The sequence below is a fragment of the Podarcis gaigeae genome, assembly GCF_964106915.1.
Source record: "Podarcis gaigeae genome assembly, chromosome: 16".
Classification (NCBI taxonomy): Eukaryota; Metazoa; Chordata; class Lepidosauria; order Squamata; family Lacertidae; genus Podarcis; species Podarcis gaigeae.
In genome coordinates this window covers 14,697,560-14,717,468 of record NC_139693.1, presented here as the reverse complement: position 1 = coordinate 14,717,468, position 19,909 = coordinate 14,697,560, and the positions used below count along the sequence as shown (strand labels likewise).

The following is a 19,909-nucleotide window of genomic DNA, read 5'->3' as shown; positions in this document are numbered from 1 at the left end:
ATGAGGAAATGAGCTTGTCTGTTGAAATTCTTTTCACCTGTGCTGGCAAGCTGTTTATTAATCTTACAGGGACGTCATACCACACACCTCCCTTTCTTAAAAACAGGAAGAGGTATCAGAATAAAACATACATATCAAAGGGGATATCAGAGCACCAAAATCAATGCCTACAATGGGGCCAGAGGTCACCAGTACTTAGCCCACCATAGAAAGTGGTCTTTGTTACCACCCTTCCTCAAGGAATGTACAGTGGTACCTCGGGTTACAAACTTAATTCGTTCCAGAGGTCTGTTCTTAACCTGAAACCATTCTTAACCTGAGGTACCACTTTAGCTAATGGGGTCTCCTGCCACCGCCAGCGTGCGATTTATGTTCTCATCCTGAGGTAAAGTACTTAACCTGAGGTACTACTTCTGGGTTAGCAGAGTTTGTAACCCGAGGTATCACTGTATCTTACTGGTAAGAAGTCCTGAGATGTTACATTCATCGGAAGTCTTTCTTTCGCAGGCATAAACACACCTCTCATGAGGTGCAACTTTTCTTCATTGGTGCCTTCAGTGTCACTTGCAGACACTAGTAACATGCTCTAAGATGGTGATAAAATTGCCCTGCCCTGAACACGCACCGCCAAAATCTTCATGGGCCCAACTGTAAAACCTTAAACGGCACCTATTGCGCCAGCGCTTGTAACCACCTGGAGTCCTCATTTAATATGAACAAGGCTGCCCACGTTTCATAGATTTATATGATCTGAAGAGTATAGGCTGCCCACGTTTCATGGTGACAGCAGCACAGAGCCAGCTTTCATTAGAAGCACAGAGTTAGAAGGGACCACGAGGATCACCTAAACCAGTGATGGCCAAACTCGGCCCTCCAGCTGTTTTGGGACTACAAATCCCATCATCCCTAGCTAACTGGACCAGTGGTCAGGGATGATTGGAATTGTAGTCCCAAAACAGCTGGAAGGCCAAGTTTGGCCATCACTGACCTAAACCAATACTGTGCGTTGCAGTGTCTCATGCTCTACCAACTGAGCTATCTTTAGAATCTATCCATAACCCAGTGTTTTCCAAACTTGGGTCTCCAGCTGATTTTGGACTACAATTCCCCCTGACCACTGGTCTTGCTAGCTATGGATGATGGGTGTTGTAGTCCAAAAACAAAACAAAACTGGGCCTTGGAGGACTTTGCTGTAGGATTGTAAAAAGTGCTTCTGCCGGAGAACATGGGGCAGGGCCAGTGAGGGGTGAATCCTGGGAAGGTGTGTGGCCCTTGAAGAGTCCTGGGGGCCAAATAAAGATCAGGCATGAGAGCTGCATTCATCCTGCGCACCTGACGTTTCCCACCCCTGACCTAAATCAATAATCTATCAGGAAACAGAAGGAAGCCAAGCTAGTGGACCTGACCCATAAGCGAAGTCAGTGACAAATAAAATCTGTTAAATACCTGGAGTTCAACTTTTATAACTTGGCTACAGTCCCTAAGGAAGGAAGTTGGGTTGATCATTTCCCTCCTGGAGACTGTGGGCAAAGTTCAGTTACCCAATCATCAAGCTCAACAAGATGGCGGCCTTTAGCCAGGAATGTTTGCTGGAATGCATGGCACGGGTTCAAGGAGCAGCTCATCTGCACTCATCTGTTCATGCGTAGCGAGCTGTGCCTGTGCTCTGCGGATCAGTGGTTTGGGCATGGAGTGGAAAATCAGGAATCAGCCATTTCTTCCACCAAGTTTGGGCGCAATGTGGCACTCAGTGCATGGAAGGGGCAGGTGGGATGAGCATCTACTGCTTAGTTCCCAGAACAGCAATGATGGGGACCAGAGGCCCTTTGGGTTCTGGTGGACTCCCATTCCTTTCAGCCTCACTCTGCATGGCCAGACATCTGGGATGGCGGGAGCTGCTGTCCAAAAGCATCTCAGGGGCCAAAGATTCCCCATCCTTGTACAGCAGGGTACTCAATCTGTTTGGAAGGCCAGCCATCATCTCTCAGCTCACAGGCCGGTTGTGATTACCAATGGAGGGTAAGGCAAAGTCATTCTCAGAATGGAATCATAGAATTTCACGAAGGGACCTCCAGCTAGTCTAACCATCTACTCCAGCCTTTCTCAACCTGTGGGTCCCCAGATGTTGTTGGACTACAACTCCCATCACCCCTAGCTAGCAAGGCCAGAACTCAGGGATGATGCGAGTTGTAGTCCAACAACATCTGGGACCCACATGTTGAGAACCGCTGCTCTACTCAGTGCAGAATCTGCAGTGGAGAATGCAACTGTAGCTAGGGGTATAGGGTGGAGTTTGCTGATGGTCTTGGGAGCATTTTTCTGAGTGACACTGCACATTTGAATCCACATCACACCCTGCCAGCCCTGCACTGTTTTGCAAGGCTGGGATCTGATCTGAATGATTCGCCGGGAGAACCCTGTGCTTCCTTTTCTTATGACCCAAGCAGAGGAGGCAGCAGCGGTGGCTCATGGGGTGGAGGCCAAGGGCAGCGGCAGCCTCTTGGCGACAACACTACGCTCATCATAAGAAGGATGGAGTGGGGAGTTGTGGGGTGGCAGCAGCCCCACAGGGGCATACACACCTGTGGGGCTCCCAATGCCAACCCAGAGTAAGCATGGGGGGAGAAATTAGACCCAGTTGGTCATCATCCTGCTCTATGGCCATGCTGGCTGCAGCTGATGGTGCATATTGGGGAGGCCAGATAAGCCCTGCCCCACATGATCAATCGCAAAATGCGGCACATGCGCACCATTTGAATGGCAAAGTCTATAAACTTTGGGAGGGGTCCAGCCCCCTCCAAAATTTTACTTGAGGGGGCCGAAGGGACCTCAGCCCCTAGGAGTTGGCTCCCATGCTTAGAAGCTACTTCTGCCAGTTGGAGATATCCGAGAACCACAGTAGATGTGACAGTAAATGCATCTTCATATTTCACATGCAGGTTTTTTTTCTGCCTCCAGCAGCTGGAGGGGCTGATAATGATCCGGATCTGGCAGAAGGGGAGGGAGAATTTAATCCTTTCCTAGCCTGCTGCAGTGGCAAGGAAAATCTGGGCTCTGAAAGTGCTTAGAGGCCTTTTCCAAGAGTGTCCCGTACCTCAGAGCAGAACGCTCTTCTTTCTCGGCTGATTCAAGGCTGCAAGCCTGTTCCTTTTCAGCCTGGGGACCTGGGCCCCTCGTGGCAAAGGCTTGGAGAAGGCACTGGCCCCCATAGGCTCCTAATCGGGGAGCCCAGTGTAGGCGGGGGGGGGGGGGGAGAGAAAGGTGATTCCATTTCTTTGCACTTCCCAAAGAAACATGCAAACTGACTCACAGCTGGCATCCCTTGAAAGGTGCACTTATCTAAATTAGGCAATGACGCTCTCTTGCCAAGTAATGTGTACAAAAAGAATTATGCATATGTAGTGCATACAGTGGTACCTGGGGTTAAGAACTTAATTCGTTCTGGAGGTCTGTTCTTAACCTGAAACTGTTCTTAACCTGAGGTACCACTTTAGCTAATAGGGCCTCCTGCTGCCACTGCAATGCCGCCACATGATTTCTGTTCTCGTCCTGAAGCAAAGTTCTTAATCTGAGGTGCTATTTCTGGGTTAGCAGAGTCTGTAACCTGAAGCGTCTGTAACCCGAGGTACCACTGTATATATTAGTGAAAGTAACATACCAAAAGGCATTGCATTAGGGGAAATTGCTTGCCAATGATTTGTGTATGAGGAAAAAATTGCACTGCAATGTTGATGAACTCTTCAGGAGGACTTTTAAAAAATAATTCAGAAACTGTTTAGAAATGTGGAGAACCGAGTTTAAGAGTGGGGGGGGAGGAGAAACTGGGAGAAATTGAAATTGGCAGATGGAATTTTCCACCCCACTGATCTCACTTGCCCCTGCACCGCATTCCCACCATGCAAAGATGCCACTGCCTCCGCCCCTTCTCATGAGTAGTGACTGGGCAGCACGGGCTTCAGATAAGAGATGGGGGAGCCTGAGCATCTCACTTTTGGATCTCTTAAAGTTGGTTGGTAAGCAAGCAAGCAATGGAGTCCCCACTGAGACACTCGCAGCCTCAGTCACATGGCTGTGTAAGAGAGCCCTGCTGTTCTATAACGCAAGAGCGCAAGAAAACAAAGGGAAGGCAGAGGGGAGAGGAAGGAAGGGTGTTAACTGATCTGTGTGAAGTGCCTTGGAGCCTTTAAAAAAAAACCCCACTGAGCCATTTTTTCCCCTTGCATTGCATTTCCGTCTCTGTAGTCTCCAAACCACCAGCCAAGAGCAACAGGGCCAGAGACTAAGCTGAACTGTGTTCTTATTTGTTCCAGGTTTTCATGAAGGACAAGCAGATCCTGGGAGGGAAGAAAATGAATGTGGAGGTTGCTGCCTAGGAAGCAACTTCCAGGTGGAAGGAGAGGCCCAGGTGGAAAGAGGTGGAAGGCAGAATTGGGCTCACTGTTTTGCAGGAGGGATTCAAGTGCATACTGGATGGCTCCAGGTTTGCACAGTTGAAGTGGATCAAAGTGCTCTGTTGCTTGGGCGCAACAAATCCACTGACAGCAACAAGAAGAAAACAATGAGACTTTTTACAGTGAGGAAAGCAATGGGGAAATGTGCTGGAACATGTGGGATGGACTGAATGATGAACAGGAAGACGTATGAATGCAAATCAAAACAGGACGAATGTTCAATGAAGAAAGACAATAGGAAAAAATAAGCACCCTTAGATGTACTGCTGGGTAAATGTTTTGTGGTTATTGTGTTTGTATTTGTTTAAAAACCAATAAAAATTGTGTTGGGTTGTTGTTGTTGTTGTTGCTTTTTAAAAAAAGACTGGACAATGGGGTTCCTTCAGAAAATATGTTTATTCAGGATTTATCCCTACTTGCCTGCACAAAGCTTAAGCAGAGCTTAGATTACTGCAGATCTTTATTGCGCATTCATTATTATTTGCCCACAGGGAGGTTATACAAGGTCCTGCATTCATCCCAATTTGCTCGCATGGCAGTTATATGTCTTCCAGTAAATCATCTGTTCGTCCCACACTTTGCATTTCCCTGGCCACTGAATACACTTCAGCCAGCATCTCATTAAAAGGCAAACAATATTCATTTCCTCTGCTAGCTCTCTTCGGCATCTCCTGTTAAGGTTGAGGGTGGGAGGAAGCCCCGTAGCTCTGCTGTTCTTCAGCGTAGGTCAGCTTTCACCAGCCTGGGTCGCGCGCCCCCCCTGATGTTTTGGACTCTGAATCACCCATTGCCCCTGGTCATTGGCTGTGCTGATGGGAGTTGGAGCCACAAACATCTGGAGGTGTCCAGCTTGGCAAAGGCTGGTGTAGACAATAGTGACCTAGTAGGATCTGACTTGGTAAGAAGCAGCTTCCTATATTCCACCTCACATTTTAGAAATGAAGTTTCATCAACCTGGAGGAAAGCAGGTCAAGAATGCAAGCAAAACAGCATCTGAGTCCAAATACCATCAAATCCACCCATTACAGGAAGTCCAGATTTTTGCCCCCTTGAGTGATGCCATCCAGTCTGCCTTTCTGAACACAGAGCACGGAGCATGCCAGCCTTTTTCCAAAGGGTAAGATTAACCTCAAGCAGCAAGAACTGAACATCCCCCAAAGTCAGTCCACAAGCCATTCTCTCCTCTCCTTAAACAGCATCTTTTGTGGTTTCAGGCTTGGTGGCGTCGAGAAGGGCCTCCATTTGCTGTTGCTGCTTTGGGTCCTTCTTGGCCTGAGATCTGAACAAGACAGAAGGTCCATGAAATACAGTTTGTTACTCCCCCCCAATACTGATATAATGTATGCCTGTGCATCTGACGGCACTCTGTAGATCAAATGGGGCAAACCCATTTGTTTCTCCTGTTCACATAAGTAGGGGGTGCTGTGTGTGTGTGTGTGTGTGTGTGTGTGTGTGTGTGTATGTAAGGTCCACAGCTCAGTGGTAGAGCATCTAGTGGAGTAAGAGCTGAAAATAATGCCAATGTATGTCACAACTGGCAACCCATGCACCCCTTTGGGAAACCAAAATGCTTGTATACAAAGTTATTGTACTACCAACCTAACTGTATGCTTGTGAAACATGGGCCACTTATAAACACCATCTCCAACTTGAAAGATTTCATCAACAGTGTCTCCAAAAAAAATTACATATCACTTGGAAAGACAGGAGAACTAATACCAGTGTACTGGAAGAAGCAAACATCACCAGTATCGAAGCAATTCTTCAACATCAACTTCTTGGACTGGTTATGTTGTTCAGATGCCTGATTATTGTCTTCCAAAGCAACTATTCTATTCTGAACTTAAAAATGGAAAGCATAGTGCTGATGGTCAACAAAAGAGGTTTAGAGACTCTCTCAAGGCAAATCTTTAAAAATGTAGTATAAACACAGACAATTGGGAAACACTGGCCTGTGAGCGCTCTAGTTGGAGGGACTTTGAAGATGCTTGAACTCAGCACGTAAGGAAGAAATGTGCTAAGAGGCATGTTTGGCAAACCCTTACCATGATCAACTCCCACCCAGAAACCTATGTCCCCACTGTGGAATGATATGTGGGTCCAGAATTGGCCTCCAGAGTCACCTATGGACACACCATTAAGACCATGTTCATGGAAGACAATCTTACTCAGCTACGAGTGATCGCCAAAGAAGAAGATAAGGTAGCTTCCCATCCCCCTATGAGGAATGTTGGGAAGTGTCCTCATGGCTTCAACACTCACCTGTTCTCAACTTGCTCGATCGTTTCTGGCAGCGAGGCATTGCGGGTTTCTGGCAGGAAGATGGCAGCGATCCCAGACACCACGGGGGCAGTACCGTAGATCAGGTGTGGCAGGTAAGGGAGGTACTCCCCGAATATCTTCACCAGGGGGGCTGATATGCCACCCAAGCGAGACAAGGTGTTGCCTAGACCCATGCCAGTCTGCCTACAAGCCAAGAAGCAAAAGTATTATCCACACAGCTTAGTGGACCCATCCAGCATCCGCAAAGGAGGCACAGTAAATGCAGCCCCACTTCCTGTAACAGGAACTGGAAAACCCACACCCTTCAAGGTACCCAGCAGAATAAAGGCTCAGTCCCCCCTCGACAGGGGGTAGTTACCAGCCTTTTTTTAACCTTCAGAGCAGGTGTGATGTTGTCATCTGCCCAAACACAGTGATAATGAGGCCTTCAACTTTGCTTATGACGGTTTAGCCATAGAGGAAGTCAGCAAATGAAGCAAGGAACCAAACAGAGACTGGCTGCCCTTTTCTTTGATGGGGTTCCTGCTTCATGCTAGCAGTTGAAATGGTGGTGCTTCTCTGAAAGCTCCTTGTATTTCAAAGCATGCAATCAGACGAAAGTACCATTGAGGCTAGTGAAGCTTGCTCCTGCAAAACTATGCACAGGATTGTGACCATCACTGATCCTAACAAATTGGGTAACTGCTGCTGTTTGGTGTGTACATAATAATAACAGACGGAATTTTTGGACTCTTGTGAAGTGTTTGGCTGCAGTGAGCTCTTGCACCTCAAAACCTTCCATTCTAGTTTAGTGCAAGGGTGGGGGGCTTCTGCCCCAGAGGCTAATTGTGACCATCTCCCCAGACCACCCCCCTCACTGGCCTGGCTTCACATCCTGAGTGCCTTTGCCTGGCTGGAATGTGTCCTTGGACTCTGTTAATGCCCCTGGCTTGCCTGGCAGAGAAGGTTGTGTGTGTAGAAGTTCACCTACCATGCAAAGGGGGGGGGTCACATTCATTGCTCTGCCCACTTTTACCTCTGGCTCCACCCACCACTGGCACGTGGCCCCCAGAAGATTTTCCAGAAGGGAATGTGGCCCCTGGTCTGAAAAAGCTTCCCCACCCCTAGAGGAAAAGGGTAGCACTGAAGAGGAGGAGGTGAGTAAGGGATGTGAAAGGGCCACACCCCCAGCCCACAGGTGTCCCCTGCTTTTTGAGGCCAATCTATTCTTCGCAAGCTCCCTAGAAGACATGTCTCTCTCACACACCTATTCTCCTCACTTACCGGAGCACCGTTGGATAAAGTTCTCCAGTGTACAAATAGATGCAGTTGAATGCGGCAGCCAAACACCCCTTCCCAAAGACAGCCAAGGCAGCCCGCGTGGTGGGCATATCTGGGGGAAAGGAAGGAAAAGCTTGGTGATACATTAAGGGTTCTCCACTGGCCCATTTCCTGGATTGAAGCCTCGCACTCTTCTCCGTGACTGACAGAAGCTACGCTGGGAGGCAGCAGCTCTTCATGTGGTCTTCCGTGGACCTATGTGGAGACATGAGGGATTGAACCTGCAACTGTCTGCACTCTGGCATGGAGCTACAGGCCTCCGTTGTGCAGGCTGAATGAGGCCTTCCATTCCTCTCTATGCCCTGGAACTGGGATCATGGGTGGTCGTCAACTGAGTAGTCTCAGTGAAATCCATGGCCTACTCTGGGTGAAGAATTAGTTGCCTACCACCTAATGTCTCCTGCTTACCTGGTTGTTAGACGTGTGTATGTGTGGAAACTCCCAGCTTCTGTGTGGCTGGAATGCCACCTATTGTGAAATGGTAAGGGTCAGATCTGTTGCTCTGCCCCCACTTTGGGGCTGTAGCTCAGTGGTAGAGCATCTGCCTTGCATGTAGAAGGTCCCAGGTTCAATCCCTAATGGCATCCCCAGGTAGGACTGGGAAAGGTTGAAACCTTGAAGAGCCACTGTTGCTCAGTGTAGTCAGTGTTGACATAGACGGAGCAATGATCTGACTTGGTGTAAGGTAGCTTCCTGTTGCTTCTGACCCACTTTTGTCTCTGGCTCTGCAAATGTGGCCCCCGGAATGCTGCCCAGAGAAGAATGCGGCCTTCCGGGTGAATAGGCTCCCCAACCCCTAACATCAGCCCTCAATTGACTCCAGATCCTTGCTGGAGCTACATGCTGGGCTACCTCAATTCCTTTTCTGTATCCATTCTAAATCTACCCTTCTCCACGGGGAACTGTCTGAGGTCCTGAAGATGAACACAATGTGCAACTTCAAGCCCAGAAGAGACCCCCGTTGTTCCATCTCCAAGATAACACAGCAATTCTCCATTCCACACCATCCATTGCCAATTGGCTTGATGTGGTGTGCTCAGATAATTCTTAGCACCACCCACACCTCGAGGCAGAAGAAGAACCTCCTCTCTGACCTTGTGGAACAAAGATGTTAGCCAGGATGGTCAGCCCTGCAAGGACGAGTGTGGCAGCTTGGGTGAAGCGGCGCCCAATGTAACTGATGGTGAGGACCGAGATAAACTTGGCTGGGAAGTCAACCGCCCCAAAAACCAGCTGGATCAAGTAGATGTTGACGCCGAAGTGCTGGAGGTCCATGACCAGCCCATAATAGGCAAAACTGGTGGAGAACCTGGGGGTGGAAGAATGAAGGAGTTGGAAGGGAACTCAAGGGTCATTTAGCCCAACCCCACGTCAAATGGCTCAGGACTGCAATACCTCAAGGGCTGCCTCTCTCCATATGAACCTGCCCGGAACCTGAGATCATCTTCTGAGGTCCTTCTTTGTGTGCCTCCTCCATGAGAGATCTGGGAGCAGCAACACAAGAACAGGCCTTTTTTGCAGTGCCCCCCCCCCTTTGTGAAATGCTCCCCCAGGGAGGTTCAGCTGGCACCTTCATTATACACCATTAGGTGCCTGGCGAAAACGTTCCTCTTTAACCAGGCCTTTAGCTGATTGACATCCAATGCTCTTTTAAAATGTGTGTCGTGGGTGGGTGTTATTTGGTTGTTTTCGTTATGTATTTTGTGTTTTTATATTGCGATTTTATGTTGTAACTGCCCTGAGACCTGTGGTTATAGGGTGGTATACAAATTTAAGAATTCATCATCACCATTCTCATCCTAATGATCCTTGTTGTCGTTGGCTATGCTAGCTAGAAGCCTGGTGGAAGCTGGAGTCTAACAACACTTGGAGGGTGAAATTTTGGCTACCACTCTGGTAACGTACAGAAGGACATGGCTAGCTGGAATGATGAGCCCAGAATGCTCCACCCTCCAGCATTTTCTTTCAAGTCCCACTTTGCCTATATCTGCAACTGTTAACTAACAACCACATTTCATGGTACTGACAGTGGGTGGGTGCAGGTTTTGAGAATTCTACCCCTGCCACTGCCATTCAATGTAATTTCATGATTTGAGGGCTGGAGCCTTTCAGTGTGGTTTTACACTACTAGAAACTGCACAGCAAAGGGAGACTCCACTAACTGTGGAATTGCACGGCCCATGGACATCTCTCCTGTCAGAACTCACCACACAAAGCAGAGGCAGCAAGAGATCCTGCGCATGGTTGGAGTCCGCACCAAGTCCACAATGGTATAGCTGGATTTCAGGGATGCCATTTCTTCCTTCATGTTGGATCTCAAGAGCTGGCAGGGAGGAAAAAAGAATTCTCTGGCTACTGGGCACAAGCAGGAAATATCTGGAAGGGGAAATGAGGTTTTGCTTCTCCCCACTCCCAGTTTTTATAAGTATCAAAGCTGGAAGGTTTGAAGGTATAGCAAGAAGATAGAAACCACTATGGGCTCTTGAATCTTTGCCAGAATCAAATAGTTGGCCATTTCCTCTCTTTGCCTGCGCTAAGAGTACTGTTAGCCAAATCTATTTTGCAGATAAGAAACTTACATTTGATTCCGTTCTCATGTAAAGGCAAATCTACCTGATTCACATTTTCTGAAACAATATGTGAGCAAAAACATTGCCTTCCTTTGAATTTCGCACCTCCAAATATTGCAATTCGCTTCTCCAGACAAGTAATTTGTACAAAAAAATGCATAAGGTGTCCATAGAAATGCACACATTAGTGAAAATGGTTTACAAAAAAGCATTATTTAATGGGAAATTTATTTGCAAACAGTGCAAATCAGGTCAGTTCCAATCAAAATGCAAACCCAGCCAAATTTCTTCCCCATCCTTATCTCAGACTGGTCTACCACTCAAGGTTATTGTGGGGATAGAATTTTGGAGAGAATTGTGTACACAGCCTTGGTTTCCTTAGAGGAAAGGTCAGCTACAAATGTAATACATGAACAAGTTAGTTGGTGTGTGTGTGTGTCCCCGTCCTCCCAATTTCACCTCAACATTTAGCTTGTCACTGGCTTCAGGCTTCCCGTTCATCCTGGCTGCCCTCTTCAGTTCCTTCACTGCCTGCTCTGGCTTCCCGGCCAACACCAGCCAGCGGGCTGATTCAGAAAACCACCTGTTGGGTTGGGTGCAAGACAGTGAAGTAAGGGAAATAAAGATGAGGTACACATTCCAGATTCAACAAGGGCCCCTCCAGACTGAGGGACATTTAGGCGAGGCGTCATGGCTATGGGAAAATGTGCCTTTTAGGTATCAGATAAATCAGTTAGATTGGAGATATGGACTCTGTCCTAGTTCGAAAATGAGAAGGAGGGTGAAGCTGACAGCTAGCTATAAAAAAAAGTGTGAAATTCCTGCTTTCACCTGTGACCACAAACTGCCAGAACAGGAAAGTGCTGCCATATAGACGGTTTATTTTTGAGAACTTTTCCTTGTACCTTCTGCTTCATTTTGAGGAAGTGAACATTATATTTCATATGATGGGACTATGCATTAAAAATCTTTTGAATTCTGCGTGTCAGCAGAGGACTCTGTGGCTCTCATAAGGTCAGAGACTTCTCTTTCTCAGGTACCCAAATGAAGAGCTAAGAGGAATCTGTGCATGGTTGTTTGTTTTTTTAATCAAGATAGGCATATTTGTATATAATTTTGCCTATGTCAGGAGAAATTCACACTAAAATGCTGCGGAATCTTTATTGTAGAGATTGCAGACGGATGTGAACCAAAGACTGGGAGGGGGGGAGGACAATGAGAAACTGAGAGGAACCCAACTTGACAGGTTTGCTCCTTCCCTTCTCCACCCTAAAACCACAGCTATGCAAAGACATTACCAGGAGTAGATGAAGAAGAGGAAATAGGGCAAGGAGACAGCCAGCTGCAGCCAGCGCCACTCTGGGATGAGGTAGGCCAATCCTGCCAGGATCATCTGTCCAATCGTGTAGGCCAAGCCGTTGTAGGTTGACAGCAAGGGCCGGGTCCTCGTGGGCGTCCATTCCACACCTGGCGGGGGGAGCAGGGAGAGAAACGGAAGCTGTGGGAGGCAGTCTGCCCCCTCCAGGTGACACCTTACTGGATTGTGGTGTTGCTATTCACTTCATGTACCTCAAGGAAAGAGAATCTCAGTCCCCAGGGGCCAAATGTGGCCCTCCAAGCCCCTCTACCTACCCTTTGGGACTCACCTCAGACTATTACCTCTGCAGCCACACTCATTTATCCTGAGTCAGTCCCCCCACCCCACTTTTTGGCATGAGGGTCATGTTTCCATACCCTCCAATATGACGTGGTCAAAATCTAGACACCATCTTCTGGGTCATGTGATGGGGGGGGAATGCTTTTTTCGGGGTGAGATCTTGGCTCACAAGAGAGCAAGCTGCTGCTGCTGCTGCTTCTTCTTCTTCTTCTTCTTCTTCTTCTTCTTCTTCTTCTTCTTCTTCTTCTTCTTCTTCATTTTATTTGAATTTATATACCACCTTATACCTGGAGGTCTCAGGGCAGCTCACATAATAAAATGGCTGCCATGCTCTCACAGGAAAAAAAAACCCAGGATGTCCCAGTTTTTCCAGGGCAGTTGACAGGTACGCATTTCCTTCTGGGCAACCTTTCCTATTCCTATTCCTATTCTGAGATCTTTTGACAAAGGGCGGTATATAAATTTAATAAATTGAAAATGATAAATAATAACCTCCTGGGGCCCACATGCCAGTGGTGAGTGGGGCCAGAAGCAAAAGCAGACACAGCCAGAAAAAGGCAAATCTTACCTTTCTACAGCAGCCTAGTTTCTACACACTTGATTTGCTTGCTCACACCCCTCTCTATCCAGGCAAGCAGGAAGCCTTATCAGAGTTCGGGGACATGTTCCAGACAGGCCAAAACATTTACAGGGGGTGGGGGGCAGGCAGGATCAGTGAGGAGCATAGCCTGGGGAGAGTCCTGTGGGCCAGGCAGAGAGAACTGAAGGGCCACATTTCTGGCTTAAAGTGAGGAGTGGGTGTAAACGGGAAGGGGAGGGGAATCCAACTCACACAGAGAGAAGATATTGAGGACAGTGCCAGAGTAGGCCATCCCTGTCAGGAAGCGAAGGGTGCAGTAGGCACTGAAGGTGGGGGAGAAGGCGGACGCCGTCCCTGTGACAGCCAGTTGCAGGCAGGACCAGATGAGAATCAGCCGCCGTCCAAACCTGCGAGGTAGCAGAGGAAGGGAGAAGAGAGGAAGAAAGAGAGAGACTTTTGAGAAGCAACTCCTGGCAGGGACATTGGAAGGTCCCTTAAAGGTAAAGGGGCCCCTGACCGTTTGGCCCAGTCACAGATGACTCTGGGGTTGTGACGCTCATCTCACTTTATTGGCCGAGGGAGCCGGCGTACAGCTTCCGGGTCATGTGGCCAGCATGACTAAGCCGCTTCTGGCGAACCAGAGCAGTGCCCGGAAACGCCGTTTACCTCTCCCCAAAGCAGTACCTATTTATCTACTTGCACTGTGTGCTTTTGAACTGCTAGGTTGGCAGGAGCTGGGACTGAGCAACGGGAGCTCACCCCGTCGCGGGGATTCGAACCGCCAACCTTCTGATCGGCAAGGCCTAGGCTCTGTGGTTTAACCCACAGCGCCACCTGTGTCCCTGGAAGGTCCCTTAGACAGCTTCGAAGGCTATGTCTGTCTTGCCTTTTTTTGGCTGGAGGGCCACATTTTCCCCAAGGCAACCATCCAGGGGCAACTTGTCATTTGGTGTGTGTGACCAGAGGCAAAACCGGGAGCAATAATGGATGCACAGTTGACCTTGGTACTTGTAGGCTCACATGCACACACATGTTTCTCTAGACTCTGTCTAGGCAAGCAAAGAGTCGTTATCAGAGTTCAGGCACACGTGCCAGCCATCTCACTGAGAGCCAGTGTGGTGTAGTGGTTAAGAGAGGTAGACTCGTAATCTGGGGAACCGGGTTCGCATCTCCGCTCCTCCACATGCAGCTGCTGGGTGACCTTGGGCCAGTCACACTTCTCTGAAGTCTCTCAGCCCCACTCACCTCACAGAGTGTTTGTTGTGGGGGAGGAAGGGAAAGGAGAATGTTAGCCGCTTTGAGACTCCTTTGGGTAGTGATAAAGCGGGATATCAAATCCAAACTCCTCTTCTTCTTCTTCTCATACCACAAACACTCCATTTTATTTATTTATTTTATTTATTGGGGAAGGTGGTAGAGGGACAGATGAAGGATGAGGAATTTGCAAAAAAAGAGATGTATGTAAAAGTGGATGAATTGGAATATATCTGAGAGAGTGGGAAACCAGGTTTTTTTTTTGGGGGGGGATGTATTAAATTAATATTAAATTGGTTTTGATGTGTTATAAATTAATCAGCAAAATTTTTTTTAAGCTGATCAGTGGACAGTCACCGCTAATGTGTTGCCATTGGGTCAATTACATCTCACAGAGCACACCCTCCAAAGAAAACTCAACAATCTTCTGTATCTGCAGCTGGAGGACATTGTCCCTGGTGCTGTCCAAGGTGCTGCCTTTGCCTTGATTTCGCCTGTGGGCCTCAAGCTCCCCCAGAACTGGGCACACGTAGAGCAAATGCTCCACCTCTGACCTCCCTCACAGCAGGACAGGCTGCTTCTCTGTCTGGCCTGGTGTTGTCTGCTCTGGTTGGCAGTAGCTATCCTGGTTCTCTGGGAACTCGGGCAGGAAAGGGTCTTTCCCACTGCCTACTATTTGAGGACAGTTGCCGCCTGTCAGTGTATACAGTACTGAGCTAGATGGATCAATGGTTTCCTATATTTTCCTTGAACTGTGGGTGCCCAGCATTGAACCTGGAAACTTCAGCAATGGAATGCATGTGTCCTTCCACAGAGCCCTTAAATTGTGTGTGTGTGTGTGTGTAAAATGGGATTTGTATGCATTAAATAAAATATACATTATAAATAAAATTTGGAGTTTAAAACAAGATAATTTAAAAAAAAAGTTTTAAAACACAATAATTAATTTGATACATGTTAAAATACATGTCAGCTTTGTGCTATCTGGATAGGCTTGTCTAAGCAAAAACAATTTCTAGGAGGCATCAAAAGCAGTATGGAATCCTGCAATTTAAGCATCCTTCACAGCTGAGTTTTGAAAACCATCACCAACAGTGGCTGAAATTCTAAAAGTTGGCTTTGAAAATGCTGCCACCTTTCAGATGTGTGCAAAATTTAATTATGTGATGATAATGATGATGATTTTACAAAATGTTGAGACCACTAAACATCAAAGGCTGTACCTACTCAGAGTAGGCCCATTCAAAGCAACAGCCCTACATTAGTCATGCCCTTTAATTTCTGTGAGTCTACTCTGAGCAGCACTAACATACAACCTTAGGATACCCTAGAAGTGCAAAAAAAGAGAGAAATGCATAATATAAAGCCAATAAAACACCATAAAAACAAAATAAAACAAATAGGCATATCTTCAATGCAATACTAGTGTAGCTCTGTGAAGGCATTTATTTATAGTCATTTAAACAATTTATATACTCTCTCTGCGTACTACTGCAGTCACCTCTAAAGTATGTTGTTAACAAGCAAGCTAAGGCTGCTCTGTCAATTGCAGAACAGCACTTTGTACATGCTCCATAGACATTTCTCAGCATCTCTAGAGAATTCCAGTAGGCCCAGAATATGGCCTAAGGGCACATCAGGTCATCACTCTGCTGAATCTGAGCTGGTCTGGATCTGGTGTGTTTGCTTGGACGAAGACCTGGGAAACTTAAACACATGGCCTTGGCTTCCATGTTGGAAGGAAGGTGGGATAACCATTGAAATAACATAAATGAATGAAAACAAACAATTTGCTGGCTCTCCCCACCTGTCTGAGAGGCCTCCATAGACAATTCCTCCCACCAGCACGCCAGCCATGTAGAGGGACTGAGCCATCTGCTTCAAAGCTCGCGCAGAGCACACCAGGTCCCACTGCAACAGGGCGGGAGGGGGCGGCAGAGAAGAGAAAACAAAACGATTCATAAAGCACTGGGTGGTGTTGAATCTCTTCCCTCCTTAGTTAGACCACAAAGCCTAGTGACTTCAAGCCCTGCTTCTGGGTTTCCTCCAGGAGTCTGATTGGCCACCGTGAGAAGAAAGATGCCGGACTAGACGTGTCTTTCAACTGATCTAGTGTGCTCCTTTGATGCTCTGATGTTGTGGCCTCTATCAACAACACTGAACTAGGGAAGATGGAGCAAGTTTGTTTTCTCCTGCTCTGGAGGGTAAGGATATAAACCAATAAATTCAAGCTATGAGAAAGGAGATTCCAACTCAACATCAGGAGGAGCTTTCTGACAATAAGAGCAGTTTGACAGCGGAACAGACACCCTCAGGAGGTGGTGGGCTCTCCTTCCTTGGGAGGTTTTTAAGCAGAGGTTGGGTGGCCATCTCAGAGATTCTTTAGCTGCAATTCCTGTATTGCAGGGGGTTGGACTAGATGGCCCTCAGGGTCCTTTCCAACTCTATGGTTCTATGATTATAGGGCAGCTAAATGGAGCCCCCACGAACAAGAGGTGTCTACCATTAATTACCAAATGTGCAGGGAGGGATCAGCAAGAGGGAAGGGCTTTTGTCTTCAGGCTGTGCTGGAAGCCTCCCAGAGTACCTGGGGAAACCCAGCCAGATGGGTGGGGTATAAATAAGTTGTTGTTGTTGTTGTTTCCTTCTGAAGCCTGCTCCGATCCAGTAGGGTTCTCCTTAGACTTGTGACTACACAACATGAGGTGCTTCTAGCTTGCCTACTACAGGCATAGTGGGTAGACATATGCCTGCCAATTGAGATCTCAAGAAAGCTAAATTCTGCACCTACCTGGGACCCTACTCTGTGCTGGTGTGTGATGCAAGCTTCAGCAGTCCACGATACACGCAAGCCCTGACCTCAAAATACCTCTTGGTGTGCTTAGTAAAGGAACAGGCAACCTGCCTAAATTCCTGCAGCCCTTGATCTAAGAACGTAAGAGCACAATAGGAGCTTGAGCTGCTGGATCAGGCCAAAGGGGTCCCATCTAATCCAGTTCTCACAGTGGCTAACTAGCTGCCTCTGGGAAGCCCTGCTCCTGCAATTTCCAGCAACTGGTAGAATAATAGAATTGTAGAGTTGGAAGGAGCCATGAGTGTCATCTAGTCCAACCCGCTGCAATGCAGGAATGTTTTGGCCCAGCGCGGGGCTCGAACCCATGACGCTGAGATTAAGAGTCAGATGCTCTACCAACTGAGCTATCCAGGAGAAGCATAGCACCTCTGAGCAGGGAGGCAGAGCATAGCCATCATGGCTGGTAGCCCCCAATAGCCATTACCTCCATGAATTTATCTAAACCTCTTTTCAATCCATCCAAGTTGGTGGCCATCACCAATTCTTGTGGGGGGCGGGGCGGATTCCATAGTTCCAACTATGCACTGTGCGAAGAAGGACTTTCTTTTGTCTGTCCTGAATCTTAAGTGCCAAAAGCCCTCTCTGTGGGTGATTGGACATATGGCAAGCATGATCTGTCCCTCTCGGGGCATTCTGCTGGATGGGGAGGAAGATACAAAGAGAAGAGGACTTCAGAAAGGGAAAGACAGAAGAGGGGGCCACAGAAAGAGCAGGATGGTAGGAAAAGAGAAGAGGGGATAGAATCCTACAACTGTAGAGTTGGAAGGGACCACAAGCAAGGCTGGGCGATATCTGGTTTTCAACATTGTGACATATCCCCAGCTAAACATCGTGATATGCCAATAGATCACGATGTCTGAAGTAAGCATGGAGCTAAAGAGAGGCATTGGCTGGCTTCATGGTTTTTCATGACTTGTGCTTTTCGCCAGCACCTGCCCTTGTGACTCTCTGCCCCCCTGCAGGAGACAGGGAGATCTTAGCCAGCAGAGATAACAGGGTCTGCAGGAATCGAGAAAAGCATTGGCTGACTTCACAGTTTCTCCCACATTGTGATTTTTACACAACACACACACACACATATCATGAGATGTGGATAAACTGCCGGGTCAAAAATTATGAAGCCGATATCACTTCAAATTGGTTTGGGATGATATAGCGATATATCTCCCAGCCCTAACCACAAGAGTTATCTAGTCCAATCTCCTGCAATGCATGAATCTTTTGCCCAAGGTGGGAATCGAACCCACAACCTTGAGATTCTACCAAATGAGCTGCAGCCTGGTAGCCCCTCCCACTTCTGAATCTGGCCCCACCTCTTTCGATGGCCTTGCCCATTAGCACCATGTGGCCCCAAAGGGATTGCCTCAAAGGAAGTGTGGCCCTTGCATGGAGAAAACACTGCTCACCCCTGACTTAGAACAACACCCACCAACTCAGCAGCCTGGCCCTGAGCAACGCTGGTCCTCACCTCGGTGACGATGGTGCTTGGGAAGACCGTCTTGTCATACACCCACCCATCCTTGCATGTCTCCGTGTCCATCTCGGTCCAGTTCGCTATGGTGGCATTCAAGAGCTGCCCCTGGTGGTGGATGAAGCGGCGACATTGCTCGGGCTGCCCTTTCTCATCCATGGGGATGGAGACCTTGAGGAGAGCCTCTGCTTCCAGGCTTTGGTTCCCAGAAGTGCCATTGGGGTGGTGGACCAAGCAGTGGTGGCCTGGGGTACCTGCGGTGAAGTTCTGCAGGATCATGTGGCTGGCCATCATGAAAATGGGGAGGGACAACAAGACCACGTGGATGATCTGGAAGCGTCCCATGCTGCCAACGTGTTCCAGGAGCTCGGCAAAACCCATTGCGCCTGGCTGGAGAGCACGATGCTGTGGTTTAAGATGCAGTTATCAGTTTATGACAAGTCTACCAATCACTGGCAACCAAAACCGGATGCCTGGCAATCAACACAGCAATGGGACTAGACACCCGTTGGCCACTAAGATGGCTCTTGGAGGTTGCCATAAAACCTTGACAAAACTGGAGATTCCTGGCCTCCTTCAGAGGTGCGTTGGAATTGATCTCCTTGGATCACGAGATAAACATCTTTCCGACTCAGGGCAGTGTGGTACATCCCATGGGAGAAGCCTACTTGATGGTGGCAACCTTTGCTGAGAGCCTCTCAAAGGGGCTGGGCTTTATTTCTGCCCCATGAGTCTCAACCTCCAACCAACCAGCTGGGGATGAAGCATCACTTGGGGGCAATATTTAAAGTCCATCATCAGTGCCCTGGTTAAAGGATGACAGCGGTTTGGTGGTGGTGGAGGGGGTCAGAGAGTGCTAAAAGGGGGAGAGTTGAGAGGAAACATCTGGGTTGTATTCTAGCACAAAGTGCGCCTGGGGCTCCTTCTGACCCTGATTTCACGAGGCTGAGTGTATGATTCACACGTCAGTGTTAGGGATTAACTTTAACTGGGACCGATCCAGGCTGTCCTGAGAGCCACCCCTCAGCTTGCCATTCCAGGGTGTGGGCTGAAGTGACCCACAGACTTTGCAGCCCTGTAGCAATTAGGTGGCTGCTCTGGAAGTCATACCGTATCTTCAATACCCTCCCCACCAAGGCTCCCTCATTACATGACTCATTACGCAACTCTCTCGTTTTGACAGACATTCCAAGGTTTTAATGAGTCATAGAATCACAGAATTGTAGAGTTGGAAATGTTCCCGAGGGTCATCTAGTCCAATATCCTGCAACGTAGGAATCTCAGCTAAAGCATCCATGACAGATGGCCATCCAACCTCTTCTTTAAAACATCCAAGGAAAGAGAGTCCACCACCTTCTGAGGGAGTCCGTTCCACTGCCACTTACCATCAGAAAGTTCTTCCTAACATTTAGTTGGACTCTCCTTTCTTGTAACTTGAATCCATTGGTTTGAGTCCTACCCTCCGGAGA

General features: G+C 48.0%; 1 protein-coding gene across 1 annotated transcript; it reads right to left on the bottom strand.

The window, feature by feature from the left end:
* Window positions 1-4,828: 4,828 nt before the first annotated feature.
* On the bottom strand, window positions 4,829-18,882 carry LOC310833717 (solute carrier family 22 member 6-A-like). The gene is made up of 10 exons (XM_083716479.1): window positions 18,438-18,882; window positions 15,923-16,026; window positions 13,114-13,268; window positions 11,923-12,091; window positions 11,084-11,207; window positions 10,262-10,377; window positions 9,149-9,363; window positions 7,998-8,106; window positions 6,714-6,917; window positions 4,829-5,730 (listed from the first exon to the last, which is right to left on the bottom strand). Exons 1-10 carry the CDS (start codon window positions 18,819-18,821, stop codon window positions 5,640-5,642), a joined length of 1,671 nt encoding a protein of 556 aa, XP_083572605.1. The 5' UTR covers window positions 18,822-18,882; the 3' UTR covers window positions 4,829-5,639.
* Window positions 18,883-19,909: the final 1,027 nt, after the last annotated feature.

Excerpts from the sequence above, each read along its gene's own strand:
- LOC310833717 (XM_083716479.1), bottom strand. The coding sequence starts at position 18,821 with ATGGGTTTTGCCGAGCTCCTGGAACACGTTGGCAGCATGGGACGCTTC. Across the intron at positions 9,364-10,261 it reads TGCTGCCTCTGCTTTGTGTG|GTTCTCCACCAGTTTTGCCT; the intron begins GTGAGTTCTGAC and ends TTCCACCCCCAG. Across the intron at positions 8,107-9,148 it reads TAACATCTTTGTTCCACAAG|ATATGCCCACCACGCGGGCT; the intron begins GTCAGAGAGGAG and ends CCTTTCCCCCAG.